Source organism: Pseudonaja textilis, chromosome 10 (assembly GCF_049901715.1).
Source record: "Pseudonaja textilis isolate UNSWEBS1 chromosome 10, rPseTex1.2, whole genome shotgun sequence".
Lineage (NCBI taxonomy): Eukaryota > Metazoa > Chordata > Lepidosauria > Squamata > Elapidae > Pseudonaja > Pseudonaja textilis.
In genome coordinates this window covers 9,637,415-9,653,757 of record NC_141999.1, presented here as the reverse complement: position 1 = coordinate 9,653,757, position 16,343 = coordinate 9,637,415, and the positions used below count along the sequence as shown (strand labels likewise).

At 39.0% G+C, this 16,343-nt stretch overlaps 2 protein-coding genes across 4 annotated transcripts in view; one reads left to right on the top strand and one right to left on the bottom strand.

Moving 5' to 3' along the window:
- The window catches only part of LOC113437540 (RH-like protein), a 25,091-nt gene extending 13,686 nt beyond the window's left edge, over window positions 1-11,405 (top strand). Inside the window, exons 6-11 of the mRNA XM_026702591.2 lie at window positions 4,396-4,562; window positions 5,232-5,369; window positions 5,713-5,843; window positions 6,653-6,732; window positions 7,631-7,704; window positions 8,382-11,405. Coding sequence (XP_026558376.2) covers window positions 4,396-4,562; window positions 5,232-5,369; window positions 5,713-5,843; window positions 6,653-6,732; window positions 7,631-7,704; window positions 8,382-8,408 — 617 coding nt within the window. The 3' untranslated portion in view covers window positions 8,409-11,405. The remainder of the gene's footprint in view (window positions 1-4,395; window positions 4,563-5,231; window positions 5,370-5,712; window positions 5,844-6,652; window positions 6,733-7,630; window positions 7,705-8,381) is intronic.
- Window positions 9,149-16,343, bottom strand: TMEM50A (transmembrane protein 50A). 3 transcript variants are annotated; one of them, XM_026702594.2, is made up of 7 exons: window positions 16,179-16,343; window positions 14,570-14,682; window positions 14,058-14,170; window positions 13,414-13,481; window positions 12,621-12,713; window positions 11,730-11,799; window positions 9,149-9,600 (listed from the first exon to the last, which is right to left on the bottom strand). In XM_026702594.2, the coding sequence occupies exons 2-7, from the start codon at window positions 14,660-14,662 to the stop codon at window positions 9,555-9,557; spliced, it is 483 nt and encodes a 160-aa protein (XP_026558379.1). In that variant the 5' UTR covers window positions 14,663-14,682; window positions 16,179-16,343; the 3' UTR covers window positions 9,149-9,554. The 3 variants fall into 3 exon arrangements, with proteins under 3 accessions (XP_026558379.1, XP_087795779.1, XP_087795780.1); XM_087939653.1 differs by having other exon boundaries at window positions 16,091-16,239; XM_087939654.1 differs by lacking the exon at window positions 16,179-16,343 and adding an exon at window positions 14,817-14,923.

The window sequence follows — 16,343 nt, the reverse complement described above, 5'->3', positions numbered from 1 at the left end:
TGAGAAAACCAAGGTTTTTGAAAGGTGGCTGTCTAACCGCTTCTAAAAAAATCTCCTTTCAGAACACAAGCTCCTTCATTGCATCATCTCAGTTGCACCACCCCCAGAAAACTTCCAACCAAACCTGGGAGACAACCTACAGAGCCAGCTACGACCCCTAAAACAGCCAATAGAATACATCAGGCGTTTTCAAACTTCACAGCTTTGAGACTTGTGGACTTCAACTCCCAGAATTCCTCCTCCTCCAGTCATGTTAGCTCAGGAATTCTGGGAGTTGAAGTCCACAAGTCTTAAACTTGCCAAGTTTGAAGAGGCTTGGAATACATGTTCTTGAACAGGAACAGGAAGCTCAAGCTCAAAGCCCAAGAGAAGGTATAAAAACCCCTCACTATCAACTCCCATGTGGTCAGCTGCTCAGGACCATCCATATGGTTCTGCTTCGCCATTTTTCCAACCAGCCTCCATTTTGTCTGGGGTGCCTTTTTCCCGGCTTGGAACTGGACCTGGATATTTCTTCCAACAAAACAATTGTCTTTTCTCCAGACTGAACATCTCTCATTCTTTCAGTCAATCCTCTTCCACTGCTCTGCTATGGATTCTCCCTTCCAATAATGCAGAAGGCAGAGCATTCAGTCTGGCCAATGAAAAAGCTCCCCGGTGAAGAAACCACACAGTATTGATTAGCTAATTTAGCAAGTATAAAAGAACTTCTGAACTAGCCTAGCACTGAGGCTAAATCCATCAAGGATGTCGGCGGGGCATGGGCAGAAAAAGTTAAAACAACTAACCACAACAGTGCAATCCAATTTCTGCCTGTTTTTATGCACGGAGCTTTGATCAGACCGTTGTGGTTGTCATCCTGATCTTTCTGAGCATACTCTGCAGATACCCTGGTCCGTGATTCCTTTAATTAAGGATTAGCATCTCCTGCAAGTACAGTTACAGATACATGGACAGATCATGAAAGAGAATGCTGACGGAGCTGTAAAACAGTCTGTTGATATTTATTTACATTTTGGCAGGGAACCCTGTCTGGGGAGGATTATGACTCTGCTCTGAGCAAGCTATCTTAGAAAGAGCTCTGAGGCATTGCTTTCTGCTCAGAGAGAGATAAACAGACTTCCTTCTTCCTAGAAGGCCTAGGAGGGGGAACACCCATCCAACTGGTGCCTGGATCTTGCGTGCAGCTTATCAGCCTCCCAGGGTTGACTGAAAATGTCTCTTCTTGAAAACTAATAATAAACATTAAGAATCCAGGGAGATGCTCTTTATTTAAAATTTGGGTTGATATTTAGAGTAGTCTTTGGGTTACAATGGCAATGGAGAGCAGGATTCCTATCGCTAAGCGATGTGGTCATTAAAATGCAACATCTCGTTGACTGCACCACTTAGCAACAGCCATTGCAGCACTTCCAAAGTGACATCATAACCCCAAGATGGGCCGGTTCTTAAGCAGCAAGTGGCAGGAGTTCTGTGTTAAGGAGTGCAGGGTTGCCGCAGAGGGTGTGGGGAAAGCCGCGGGCAGGATTGGCACAGGTCATGCATGAGCACAAGGCGGCTGATTGGGAGACTGATTGGAGCGACCTGCAACTTTTCCTGAAAGCTTCCCCATGGACTTCACTTGCGGGAAGCTGGTAGGGAAGGTGGCAAATTGCAATCACCCTGGAATGGAATGGAATGGAATGGAATAGAATAGAACAGAACAGAACAACAAAACAGAACAGAACAGAGCCGAGCAGAGCAGAGCAGAGCAGAGCAGAGCAGAACAGAACAGAATAGAATAGAATAGAATAGAATGAGAGGGGAGGAGAGAGGAGGGGAGAGAACGGAATGGAGAGAACAGAACAGAGTAACAGGGTTGGAAGGAACCTTGGAGATCGTCTAGTCCAACCCGGGCAGGAAACCCTACAGCATTTCAGACAAATGGTTATCCAATCTTACAGAGGTGTTGCAACAGTTAGAACTTCAAAAACTGGTTGTAGGAACCACTCATTCAGTGCTGTTGCAACTTAAAATGGTTGCTGAATGAATGGTTGGTAAGTGAGAGAATTACCTGTTGACATGCAGGGGTTAATTTAAGTCAAAAGTTACTTCAAGTAAAAGAGTGGATTTATATATTAAGCTTGCCAAATGGGTGGTTTGGGTTGGTGTAGAGTAGTATATAATAATGTCACCTTTTGTGTGTGTGTGTGTGTGTGTGTGTGTGTGTGTGTGTGTGTGTGTGTGCAAGCAACCAGATCCACCTATATTCTACCTATATTACTAGAATCTCTCCAGTCAGCTTCCCTTCCCTTGGGAACAAACAGATAAGGTCTCATGGAACCTGGAGGTCCAAAATGTAGAGGAGTAACCAAGATGTGCAAATCTACTTATTAAGATAGAGGAACAGGTGAAAAGAGGATAAATTTCAATATAATATATTGGTATCAGCATTTTCCAGAGGCATTTTTTTCGAAATACTTATTCTAATCCCTGGTTGATAGAAGGATAGATGATAGAACAGCCCAGTCTTTGCCAGGGTAAATTCCAGGCTTAACAACACAGTCAATCCTCCATGTCCGTCATAAATTATAAGCCACTTGCACCTGCTATTTCTCTTCAAACAACATTGCAAAGGGAGATTGGGTTACAAAGCTCCTTGAATTCTGCCACTTACTCTGACTGATAGATCAGGTGTTCAGCATAGATTTTTAAAAAAGAGAAGTACCCAAACATGGGTCAATAATACTAGCACTTCCAGATCTGGGCTGCAAAACATCCAGGTGTCCATTAGATGGCAGTAAAGACACACAGGAAAACTTAAATCTTTGCTGCCATCTAGTGGACCTGATGTCAGGCTCCAAAAACCAAGAAAGTCGCTGAATTTCTTCTGAGCTGTTTCCTTTATTGTTCCTCACCAATAGGTAGAAATCTTGCTAAGCTAAAGCAAACTAATTGCATCATTAAAGATATACTCTGAGAAACTTGAGGAAGGAGCTGTCTTGACCCTCTTCCTCCCAACCAAGCTGTCTAAACTTTGCTGTCTCTTGTTCCTCTGGAATGCAGCCTCTCCCTCTTGGGAATCCATCATTCCCAACATCCCATTACACCTATAGCCTTCTACAATTCAATCAATCAATCAATCAATCAAGAATAGAGCTGGAAGACATAAACAACAAGCCATCTTCCATAGGTATACACCTCCAGTGATGGAGCACCCACAACTTCTGGTGACAAGCAGTTCCACTGGCTTATTCAAAACTGTCAGCTTTAACCCTGGTAGTTTGCTCATGGTATTCCAGAGATACAGGGAAAATTGCTAGAGAGAAGTGCTATGATAAGCAGAAGCAAGCCACAGGCTTTATAAAGTTACATATTTCTGGACTATATGGACTCCATTCCTTATCAAATCAGACACTCCCTTTAAGTCTATGTCTTTGGAGAAGTTGCAAGGAATGGCACATTGTAAACATTGGTTTGATTTGTTTGAGAAGATACATCTGCTTGGCTTTAGCATTCTCCACAGGCATGGTGCATAATGCAAGGCCTTATCAGAATAACAGTTGGAAGGGACCTTGGAAGCCTTCTACTCCAAGGGTCTCCAACCTTGGCAACTTTAAGACTTGTGGACTTCAACTCAGGGGTGGGATTCAAATTGTTTAACAACCGGTTCTGTGGGCGTGGCTTAGTTGGTGGGCGTGGCCAACTCAATATCACTCACATCGAGGCACACATCTCCTCGCCTGGCGTCTCATGATTGTGGGGATGCTGCAGCAGTTGTAAAGTGTGAAAAACGGTCATAAGTCACTTTTTTCAGTGCCACTGTAACTTTGAATGGTCACTCCACACAAGCAAAGTACCAGCAAAGGAGGGGAAAAAACCTCCAGAGAAGCTCCTGAGACAGGAAGTCTAGTCCTGCCAAGAATGTAATAAGGGTTAACGGAGAGGCAGTTTCTGTAAGCAACACCAGAATGTTCCTTCCTGCCTTCCTTACAGGATTAGGCCAGTAATTTCTTCTAACAACCGGTTCTCCAAACTGCTTAGAATGTTAACAACTGATTCTAGCGAATAGGTGCGAACTGGTAGAATCCCACCCCTGTTTCAACTCCCAGAGGGAATTGAAGTCAAACAAGTCTTAAAGTTGCCGAGGTTGGAGACCTCTGTTCTAGTCCAACCCCCTGCTAGTGCGGTCATCTGGATGAAAGAGACCGCTGAAAACTGGAAGCAGTGATAGCACCTTTGTCAACTAACAACTTTGATTAAGAGGCTGCAGCTCACAAAAACTATTATTTGTCGAAGAAAGTATTTCCAGACTTGCTGCTATAGACTAGCAATGGCTCTCCTCCCATGATGCTGAAAACTGGAGCTCGGTTGGGTTTGAGAGTTTAACCATTTCCCCCTCTTGTGGTTTACCAGGTACCCTCTTTCTCTGGGTCTTCTGGCCCAGCTTCAATTCTGTCCTGATCCCGGAAGAAGACAAAAAATGGACTGCCGTCTACAACACCTACTTTGTCATGGCCACCAGCACCATTGCCGCTTTTTCTTTCTCAATGGCAACCAGCAAAAATGGAAAACTCAGCATGGTGAGACAGAAGCACCTTTTTTTTTTCAGCCGGAAGAGCAATATTCTTGATCCTGTCACCTTCCAGATGTTAAGGCAAGAAGTTGCCACCCAGTGGGTCTGGAGAGGATCAAGTTGCACAACCCTGGTGTAGAACAGCATTTCTCAACTTTAGCAACTTTAAGCTATGTGGACTTCAACTCCCAGAATTCCCTAGCCATAAATGCTGGCTGAGGAATTCTGGGAGTTGGAGTCCACATACCTTAGCATTGTTAAGGTTGAGAACCTGTGATTTAGAATGAGTGAGGCTAGATAACTAGGTTGGGATTATTTTGAGTTTGTCTCATCCTTTCCCCTTTCTCAGGACTGTGTTATCTTTTCTCAAAGCCCTTCCCCCCATTCACTCTGGTCATTCCTTCCCCATTCCCATAGTCTACACTCCTCCCATAAAAGGAGGGAGATTCCATATGTACAACTCTGACTTCTTGAAAGGCAAGAGATGTCGCAAGTACATAAATAAAATCCTGGTCCAAGATACTCCAAGGCTATTTTGCCTTTCATGAACAGAAAGCGGCCACTCAGCTGAAACCCAGGCTCTGATTTCTCCTCCTCCTCCTCCTCCTCCTCCTCCTCCTCCTCCTCCTCCTCCTCCTCCTCCTCCTCCTCCTTCTCCTTCTCCTCCTCCTTTCAGGCTCATATCCAGAATGCTACACTGGCAGGTGGGGTTGCCCTTGCCTTCTCTGCTTCCAACATCCAACAGCCTTGGATTGCAATGGTTTTGGGTCTGGCGGCAGGCACGATTTCTGTCCTTGGCATGGCCTATTTACAGGTAACCCTCCCTATTTTAAACCTTTTCATTTGCTAGTTATGGAACAAGCAACTGGGATGCTTTAGAATTTTGGCTTTCTGGAAGAAATTTTTTCAGATATGTGCTAGTCTTTTCCATAGTTATGAAGATGCTCACACAGTCCACGTGGCCGAGGCCTCTGCGTTCCACATTTCTATGAAAAGTGGCATGCAGACTTTTCTATTTAAAGCCCTGCTTCGGGACTGCTAGAAAATTAATATGAGGGTAGGCTACGTTTATAAATAAACATTGATTGTTGTAACTTCTAAGTTAAAAACCTTATTGTGTGTTGCCTTTTCTACATTCCTCTTCCTATCAAACTCAGAAACACTTGGATCCAGCACTCCAAATCCATGATACTTGTGGAGTCCTTTACACTTTCGGCTTGCCCAGTTTGCTTGGAGGGATAATCCACGTTATTCTCATCCTAACCAACCACAGCAAGAGCCTCTCAGTGTAAGCTGAATCTGTCCGTTTTTAATACCCTTGATTAATTTTAAGAATCCTTGGTTGATATCAGAGTCAGTTACCTGTTGTATAATCAGGTGAAGGAGGATGCCTGCAGAGAGAATCTGGGGTGATGGACTGTAGTGAAATGGTAGTTTCTCAAGGAGTGGGGAGCACATTCCAAGGAGAAGGGGCAGCCTGGAGCTGGATTGGAAGAGTCAAGATCTCTCAAGATCTCTTATTAGGGTGAGAATAGTATTGGTTTATTCTGGCAAGATTCTGTCTATTGGATATCAGAAAACAAAAAACTCAATAGACTATTCAACGTTGTTCTTGTATTGAGCCCGGCAGTTTTTATTCTTGCTGTTATGCTGGATCAGTCTGGAAACTTCCTTCTTAAACGTGGAAATCCTTAGGTGACTTTGATTCGGTCACTCTATCCTCACAAGCCTAGAACTACCTTCAAGGTTTTGGAAAGTTCATATATGAAGCTCAGGTTTTTTTGACATTATTTTATTGATTTTTAATTTTTCACTACAAGATAGCTGACCTTCGTTATCTTTGCGCACCCGCAGTAGAGTTAGGCCTATTTCAGGAAATACTCAGTTTAAGCAGCTATAGGGAAATAGTCGAGACCTCTAGAACTCCTGGTTGTACCATACCCAAGGAAGTCTGGTGTCCTCAAGAAAGAAAGTTTGAGAATTACTGAAATGGTTCGTAAGGACTACCAGATATCATATTTAGAAAGCAGAAGCTGACTCCCCTACCTCATTCTTTTACTCAGTTTTGAACATTTCTGCCTTTATGATCCTCTACAGATTTGGTTATTCAGCTTTAATTGAAGTTGGTGCACTCAGCTTGAGCCTATGCTTCAGTCTGTTCAGTGGTCTGCTTACAGGTCTGTATCACAAAACTGCTTCACTGTCCATAGAACATCAATAACAAGTGTTTTATTGGGTCTGCTATTGTCCTCCAAGATTGTCCAGCTTTTAGGAGACAAATCAGTTCTCTAAAACTTGAATTAAAATCTGAATTCAGTGAAGGTAACTTAGATCAGATTCTTTCTGATTAAAGGACTTGGATTTCTTGGAAATTCAATTTCTAAGAAGTTTGTCAGATGTGGTGGTGGAGATTAAAATTACTCCCATCCTATACTGGTTACTATCCAGCTGATAGATTTCTTAAACGTTTTCACCATCCCTTATGATGAGGAAAAGAAAGCTGGAGGTTTTAAAAAGTAGGATAGTTCATAAACCAAGTTTTGCACAACTGGAAATTTGTCTAGGGATCCCAGCAAACATATGGTTATGTTTCAAATCCTGCCCTACATTTACAGATGCTTATCTGTATTTTGGCAAAAATCATGTTTCTAAGTCTAAAAGGATATTGTAGTTAAAAAATGACTAGGGGAATGTTGTGGCACTATAGTCTAGTTTTGTTTAAATTCAATTAAAAGTAAATTACATATAATTTTCTACAGTGTATTTTAATCATTTTCCATCCTGTTACAGGAGTAAATGTATATCAATGGCAACTTTTGGCAGGATCTGGGAGTCTCCAATGCCCATGGATTAGAAAACACTTTGGGGGGAAAAGAACTACAGTTCAAATTTGGAAAAAGGGGGAAACCAGATGAAGCAAGGCTCACTTGGGAAGATTGGACATATAGAATTAGATGGAAGCTAAGACCCAAAATGCAGCGATTTGGCTGGGTATCATTAACAGGGATAAACCGTAGAAACTTTTTGCAGTTGTTCAGATTTTGAATGCAGATCTGGTTTCAATTTATTTTTTAGGTCTCATTTTATCTTGCAAATTATGGAAAACACCTCCTGTAACAAAGTACTTCGATGATCAAGTTTACTGGGAGGTAGGATTATATTTGATAGCTTTGTGTCTTGTAAAGATTGGGACTCAGGTCAGCTTTACATAAAGATCTTTTTCCTTTTGCTTCTTGGCAGCAGGGTTACACTGAGCTGAATGTATTTGAACTATTTTAACTCATACATTGTTCTTCAACTAAAGCCAGGAAAAAAGAAATAAAGTCCCAGAATGTCTAGATCTAATTCATTCAATGGACAGTAGTGTTTGATTTTGGCTTAACGTGTTATGAGATTCAATCAATAATCACAGTCAAGCAAACCATACAGATCATACTGAATGCTACCATATTAAAAAGTTCAGAACCAAAACTTTCTCACTGATGAATACATGAATATGTAATATGAATGTAGTACAACCACCCTACTTGTTTCTCACTTTTTTGGCTATCTCAAATCAGATCCCACATGAATGTAATTTGCCTGATTTGGTGTCAATGTGTTATGGAAACCTAGTATTTTTATTTGTAAGCTACTGTATGCTTATGGCTAACCATGTGAATTAGCCACGTGGGGGATTCACTAACTTTAGTTAAGCAAGCATGACTTGTATATCTCTTACAATTTTCCAGAATTCCACTATGTATAAACCCATCCTAATTAGTTGCATTTAAGAGTGCATTACTGAGCTAGAAAACAATATTAAAAAAATTTTTTTTATATCTAGTTCCCCCACTTAGCTGTTGGATTCTGAATACCATCTTCAGGAGGGCACCAAGTTACACAGCTAAGAGACTTTCTCCTTGATGCAACAAGAATGCATGAAAAAGAGACTTATTTACTTTATTAAATTTACCAGAATATTTGGTAAGCATTTAGTATAAAATACTTGCTTGTAATGCTAAAATGAATATATGCCAAGTGTTTCTTTAAAAAATGTTCCTTTATATTCTAGGCTTTTAAAATGCTTAGATAATGCAAGTGGAAAGTGAAGATTAAATATTATATATGAAACAGAGTCCAATCATATCACTCTGTGTTTATATACAGTGTTTTTCACAGTCATAAAGTTCATGCATTACTCTTAAGCCAGGGGTGTCAAACTCAAGTGATGTCAAGCTGGCCATGCCCACCCCAGCCCCCTGAGGTCAAACACAACCCTGATGCAGCCCTCAACGAAATCAAGTTTAAACCATCATATGGTTTGGTTCAGCATCCTGTGTCAAGAGTGCTTTGTTTACAAAAAAAAAAAAAATTAAACCAATAGACAAATCAGACTACTGATTCCTTTCCACAACTGAGAACTGATTTCCCTGAAAGTCAGAAGGTTGCACAGGGAATTTCTTATACAGCCTTCTGCAAATAGCACTTCGTGAATATGTTAGAAAATGACACTGTGCAGGGAAGGCAAGGTGTGTATTTGAGGAAAAAGCTAGTCTTCCATTATCAATATAATTCAAAAATGTTGCAAGAAACCGCAAGAAGAAAGTCGCATTAGAAATACAATAAGAGTATATTTCTATTACATTTTATACACATAAGTAATAACCTTCATATACAAGCATTCCACAAAACACTGTCAGTCAAATATTTCACATTAAAAAAAAAACAGCACTTATACCCCCGAATAAAGGAACAGTAAGAGATACAGTAATATTAAGATATAACAAAAACATTCAGTAAGAGGACAGTACGAGTTTCTCTTCCATCTCAGCTTAATCACAGGCTACAATATTTAATGTCAAAAAGCCAAGAGTAGAAAAGTCTCAAGTTGAAAGAAATAAAAATGGAAACGTGTATCATGATTTTAAAATGTGGAGAGTTTTCTTTTTTGCTGATAGCAGAGCACTAATAATACAAAAAGGGAGTTAAAAATAGTAGGTGAGATGCTCCGTGTCACTTATTGCCACAAATCCTCAGTGCGACCAAATTTAAACACCAGACCGCTGTTGGAAAGAAAGACAAATTATTAGCTACATGGATGTCAGGACCCTCATATTAGAAAGAGCAGAACAGAAACCATTTCCTTCAATCACATATTAATATAGCACCTGTTATTTCGATAGTTACCTTCGACTGCTTTGCTGTGCCACTACTAATATACTATTCACACTTAACAGAAGTGTTTCTCAACCTCAGCAGTTTAGATGTGTGAACTTCAACTCCCAGAATTTCCCAATCAGTGTGCTTGGTGGGGAATTCTGGGAGTTGAAGTCCAAGCATCTTAAAGATGATGAGATGGAGAAACACTGCTTTGTAGGCAAAAAGATTCCATAAGGCAGGGGGTGTCAAACTCATGTCATCACAGTGTCACGTGACCTATCGTTTTTCTCCCCTTCACTAAACCAGGCATGGGCATGGCCAACGGGTGACACATCTGGCCTGCAGGCTATGAGTTTGACAGCCTTACCATAAGGGAATGTTTTGATTGCTGAAAAGGCAATCCGGTGTGGGAAGGAAATAAGAAAAGCCAGAAAAGAGGCCATGATGGTAAACGTATATTACAGATAAACTTTCCCCATTTTATGGCCTACATTGACTGGCAGTAATCCCCACCCCCGTTTTTCTCCCCAAAAAGAAACATGTCATCCAAAAGCTTGTTATTCCTCCCTCAAGTGTATTGAATCCATATCACAACACCTGAATACAGCCAAAAGTATATTTAAGAATGCATATTAGTAAATGACTAGTTTCATACTGCCAATCTCTAAAGTAGTTTCTTCACTTCTGACTTAATACCCTCTGGGAATAAGGCAAAAATTTGAACTAAGCCATAAGTAATTGTAAAAATGAACGACCTATGGCTTAGTTAGTATGATGTGTAAGGCAAATAAGTGCAACTTTCAGAGAGCTTGGTCCTTCTCAGATAATTGAGCTGTTAGAATAGAAATTTAAAGAGAAAAAGGCCCTGAAATCAAAACTTTGCTGCTCAAATGAGACACAATCAAAATTAGTCTAAGGAAAATTTGAAACCTGCACTTTATGGCATGCTCAGTCCCACTGTGTGTTTTTTTAATGTTACAATAAGACCCATACGACTTTTGTTTAGGAGTTAGAAAACCTCAGATCAGAAGTAGGGTCATTAAAAAATTATTTATAAAGACAAGGGAACGAAAATTTAAAGTCACATCATACAGCCAGCCTCAATCCCCTCCCCAACTGTGTTTCTAAATGCTATCTATAGTGTCAATAATTTGTATTGTTTGTTTTTGTTATGGCTTACAGATGTTTCACTATATAAAATATATCTGAAATATGGACATGCAGCAGAGTTAGTAAAATAGCAAGTTTAGTGTGTGCTTGTAAAAAAGCTTATATTATTAGCATAAATGTCTCTCTCATTTCTTCATTTTCAAAATCAAGTATCACCCCCATTTCTTTGGACAACTAAGGATTTCTTAGGTATATAAGCTATCCTTATCTTGAAAAAGTCTAGGAAAAAATAAAGAGGTACAGCCTTGTCCTGAATCAGATTGAATATTTTTATAGATGCAGGATGCAAGGGGTTAACCTAAGATTTTATTTTATTAATATATCTTTGAATAAAAATATGTTCTTAGTGTAACTTCGGAAAAACTTTAATTCATCAGATTCTGTTGCTGGTTCTTGTTTGATAGTGTTATTTGATTTGTTTAGTTATGCTTTTATACTTTTATTGGGTAAAGATTTATATTTACTGCCCATCTCTGACATTACATTTTTAACTAGGGTGGTTGTTATGTATCTCAATAAAAGGCACTCTATAAATACATTTTTATGATTAGTTTTGTTGGCTCAGTAAGCATTTTATTTTAACTGGCATAAAAGAGAACGATGATATAAATACCCCAAATATTTTAAAGCATTCTAATTTTATAAGTTTTATGGTAATGCTCCCACATATCACAGCTAAAATTTATATCACTAACATAAATTGGTTCATTTTTACCACTGCCTCTAATCTTTTTTAACAACCACTTACACAGGGCTTCCAAAAATATCCAGGTCGATATATATAATAGTTTATCATACTAGATAATAGATGAGCATAATAATGTACATAATAAATCCAAATAAAAATGGAAAGCATTCTTACCCAAAGAAAATAAAAGCATTTTGAAAGAAGACTGCTATTCCTGGATAAACAGGTGATTTGTCTTGTTTGTCTGTGGAAAAAAAGAATTATTTTATCAAATTCCTGAAGCTTATTATTAGCATCTTCTCACAACAGTGTACTTTATTTTCTCAATGCTAAAAGCATTAATAGATGGCTTCTGATGCTGCCACTTTTATCAGAATTTGGCAAACAGTTTTTAGGAATGTATCTAAGTTTATTTATGAATTTATTTACTTGCAAAATTTGACACTGTTTTTCTATCATGACAATCTTTTGCTAGCTTTTTAATTGACAAAATTAAAATATTGTTCAAGGCATTCTATTTCAAACTTCAGTAAGTAATTACACACCGAAAAACAAACCAGCAACTACAAGTTGAAAAGGTAGAAAGATGGAATATAAATAAATTTCCTCGAAGTAAATCTCATTCTGCTAGGGAAGATAACTGTGTAAATATGCCTATGATCACATTCTAAAGAATATATTTCTTATATACAATAGTTTCTACAAAGATGTTAAGGATCAGCTTTCACAACTCAGGATTCTCTGAAGCCATGTTCATATAACATATTAAAGCACAATATGATTTGTGCATATTTAAAACTCAGCCCATTGTGATATGCTATAAATATATTAGATTTTGTGTCTGTGTGAACATAGCCTAAAAATTTTAAAGAAAAAGAGAGTGGTAAATATCACTGTATTGAGCTTCAGGAAAGAACTATCTTTATAAAAGAGAAGAGCTTTATACAATGCCATGATTTCTTATTTCCAATGGAATTTTGGAAGAGCTTCACACAGAGAAAAAAGATACAGTCCTTTTCCATAGAAGACTACAATTCAACAATATTTCACATGCAGTTTTCTTACCATTAATAACATATCCTCCAAAGAGAATCCACATTGATGCAATCAGAGATCCAAATGCCAACATAAAACCGATAAACAGCCAGATACGAGCACCTTAATGTACACAAAGATAACCACATTATTTTCAAAATAAACAAGTTCAATATTCTTTCATTCATGACACAAACAGATTTCCTTCTTTATATGGTAATACCTGTAGAATGTTAGGAATATTCTATGATCAAAACTGTAAAATGTATTCCCCCCCCGCCCCCACCAATGTACAAATGTAGTACATTATGTTTTCAAACACATCCCTTTAGAAAAAGCATTTTTTCACTGCATCTCCTTAAAAGCATATTTTGAGAATCTAATGCTGGGCTGTGAAGATCTATCTCCAATCTTCTGCATAACCAAAATGGCTTTGTAACGATATAGGTAGCCTAAGAGTTAATTATTGAAACTCATTTTAAAAATAATAATTCTCCCAGAAGTGGTAGGAACAAAACTGTGGTCTAAATCAATTAGCATGGCATATAAATGGCTAAGACAGATGAACTGGGCATCAAAATATATATGCGAAGATAAAATGGCAGATACATTATTTCAAAATGTAACAGAATTTTCTCAGTAAAATTAGGAATATTATATCCTAACTTACTAAATGAACAGAATAAAGGAGAATTATTATTTCTCACCCATGACAAAAATGATTTTGTAAATAGATAGGAATGAGGATGTAAGTATTTTTTTTTTAAAAAAATAGCTTTCTTTCCATTGTGATATAAATAATGAGAGGAATAATATGTTTTACCTGTTTGCCCAAGACACCCTTCACTGTAACTGTCCCCACGCACCTGACCATTGGAGACGGCATTGATCCTACAACAACAGAATGGAATTTGGCATGAGCGTTGAGAATTCAGCAACTGATGACATAGTGAAGTGTCTGAAATATTCATTAACTTTGCATTACATTGTTGCCTTTCTTGCAGTAACAGCATGAGGCAGACCAAAATGATTATCCTATGTTGCAAAAGGAAGAAGGGTGAAGGCAAAAACTTGCTAGTGCCATCTAGCATTTTCAAGACACAAGTCAGCCTTCAGACACTTCTGAGCCTAATTTTTCACTACTATGGCAATGTGGTCCTTAATGAGGAATTTTCATGTTAAACTGGGACAACTATGGGCAATATGTAGTCTTCCGGATATTCTAGCTAAACCCCAAGCAATCTCAGGCTATTGCCCATAAAAGTTATTTACACAAAGGTAGCTACCGGTATATCTCATAACAAAATAAACCTAGGGCTTGGTTAAATTGAGCATTTCATTTATTCAGTGTGATTAAATTACAGAATATTCAATTAGATGCTGAATATCAGGCATTAGATTTGAACATATATTTCAACACAAATTCTAAAGAAACATTTCTAACATTGGGATGGAAATGTTACCTACATTAGGAATGCAACTGTAGCTATAACTCCACAAGCATGGTATGAATGGTTGAACTCTGCTGAACCTGGATATTTGACAGCTGCATCTATTATAATCCACCACCCTGTAAAAAACTGAACACAATTCTATTATCAGCATCATCAACACAATGCTTATCTTTTATCACTACTCTCACAGACATTAAAATAACAATATTTCAGAGTCAATGAGAAAAGATTACAATAAACATGAACACTTTGTTGGCCCCAAGAAACAATGCTTTTATAGAAGAATATTAAAAGGTAAGCTACATTCTAAATTTGCTGAATTAGATCAATACATTTCAAGGTGGACCTATGGAGTCTTTCATATTATACATGTAAAATATTCATAATAACAAACATTTTTATATTACGTAGTATAGTTTAGTTTGCTGGTACTTTATTGATTAGCCCTTGGACCATATCAAAGTGCAAAGTTCCAGATGTAATGTAAGGCATGTTAATATGCAAATAAGAATAAAACATACACACCAGCACACCAGCTGCAATAGAAGCTATTGTATTTCGTTTTTCTCCCCAGTCAACACACTCGGAACATCTGACATTTTCAAGGAACCCAGACATATTTCAATCCTCTGTAAAACCTAGGTGAGAAAATGAATGTAATTTTTCTTTCTCTGGTTTTGTTTTAAATGCATGATTTTTAAAAATGTGCTAACTATATTTACTGCTTTTAAAGTGTTAGATTCCAGGATGCATATCAAAATGTGACTAATACCTTTAGGCAAGTACACATACACGGAGATCCGGAGGTGCTGAAACACATATCTCAGCTGTGCTCTGTTTAGTCTCCAGTTACATTTGATTATAAAATATGCTGTTAACAAGCAAATGTTTCCCATCAGCAAACTGCTTTTCCTAACAAAAGCATGATTGCACAATTGAAAATATCCCACTTACAACTTCCTTTACTGAACAGATTTTCAGCAAACTCAGGATAAAAACTCCTCCGCTCAAGGAAGTGTGCAAATACAGCTATTCACATACTCTTCAGATTACTTATGCTTAATACAGTGGAAGTTCTCTCAAATGAATACAAATTTTGGCCTTCATATCAACAAAATGGTTACATTTCAATGAACACAAAACACTAATAACTAGAGCTCCACTTTTCAAACATCCTTTTAGAAGGAAACTTCAGTACCCCAGCTGGTGAACTTCATGGAATTCACAGATCAAAATTAAGTTGCCCCAAATGCATAGCAATCAAGTCTACCGAAATAGTCTGAGTGAGGTGTCTACTGAAATATCCATGGAGGTTCTCAGTCATCCCAGTCTTGGATGTCCCAAAGGTGCTTTTTTTTTTTAAAAAAAAGGCAACTGAAGAAGCTTCTTGGATGAGAAGCGAAACGTTTTCAAGGAAAAACAAAGTCCAGTCGCCTTTTGAAAAAGCATCTTTGTGTTCTACTGAAACAGTTCTAACTTTTCTATACTGGTCTTGTTGTGTGGATAAAATACTCCCATTTCCTACCATAAGAAGAGCATCACTCACACATCCTGTTGGATTTACCCCAAAAAGTACACAGTTTAATCCAATCAACCCACTGTTCTCTAGGTCCACACAACATACATCATCATAAACATGCCAGCCACATTTTAGTGTAGTTGTATGTCAGGCCAACTCAAAAACAAAAAACAAAAACCCTTACTAAATCAATCACGATTACATATACTTGTAAATCCCAGTTACTTAACCCTAAGCATTTCCACACTCTTTGGGATTGCACAACAGGACGCACCAATGTTTTGTCATAAAATCACGTTTAGAGGGGTGTGGACTTCAACTCCCAGAATCCCCCCAGTCAGCCATTGGGCCGGCGCCGTTTGGATCTAAGCACCCCCCCACCCCCCAGCAGATTCATTCATCCCAGAGTTAGGCGGGTCGCGAGAGCGAAGGAGCACGGCTCTCCAACGGCTCAGGCCCTGCTTCCGGGGGCGGGTGGGGGGAATCGCTCGAGCGACCCGAGGCTCTCCAGCCCGCGATATACCCACGCCGGTTCAGCTTTAGCAACGGGCTGCGACCCTCTCGGGCACGTCCAGACTCTTCGCCGGAGGCCGAAGGGTTCCCCTCTTCACTTACCGCCCCTCAAGCGCCTTGGAAAAGGTAGCCGGCGCGCACTCAGCTGACTGCGGGCGTCGCCAGCGCTAACCCCGCCTTCGCCCTGAGATAAACAAAAGCGGGGCCGGCTCCAGGACCCGTATGCTTGAAAGGCCGCATCCAGGATGTCTCCGTCTGCGCAAGCGC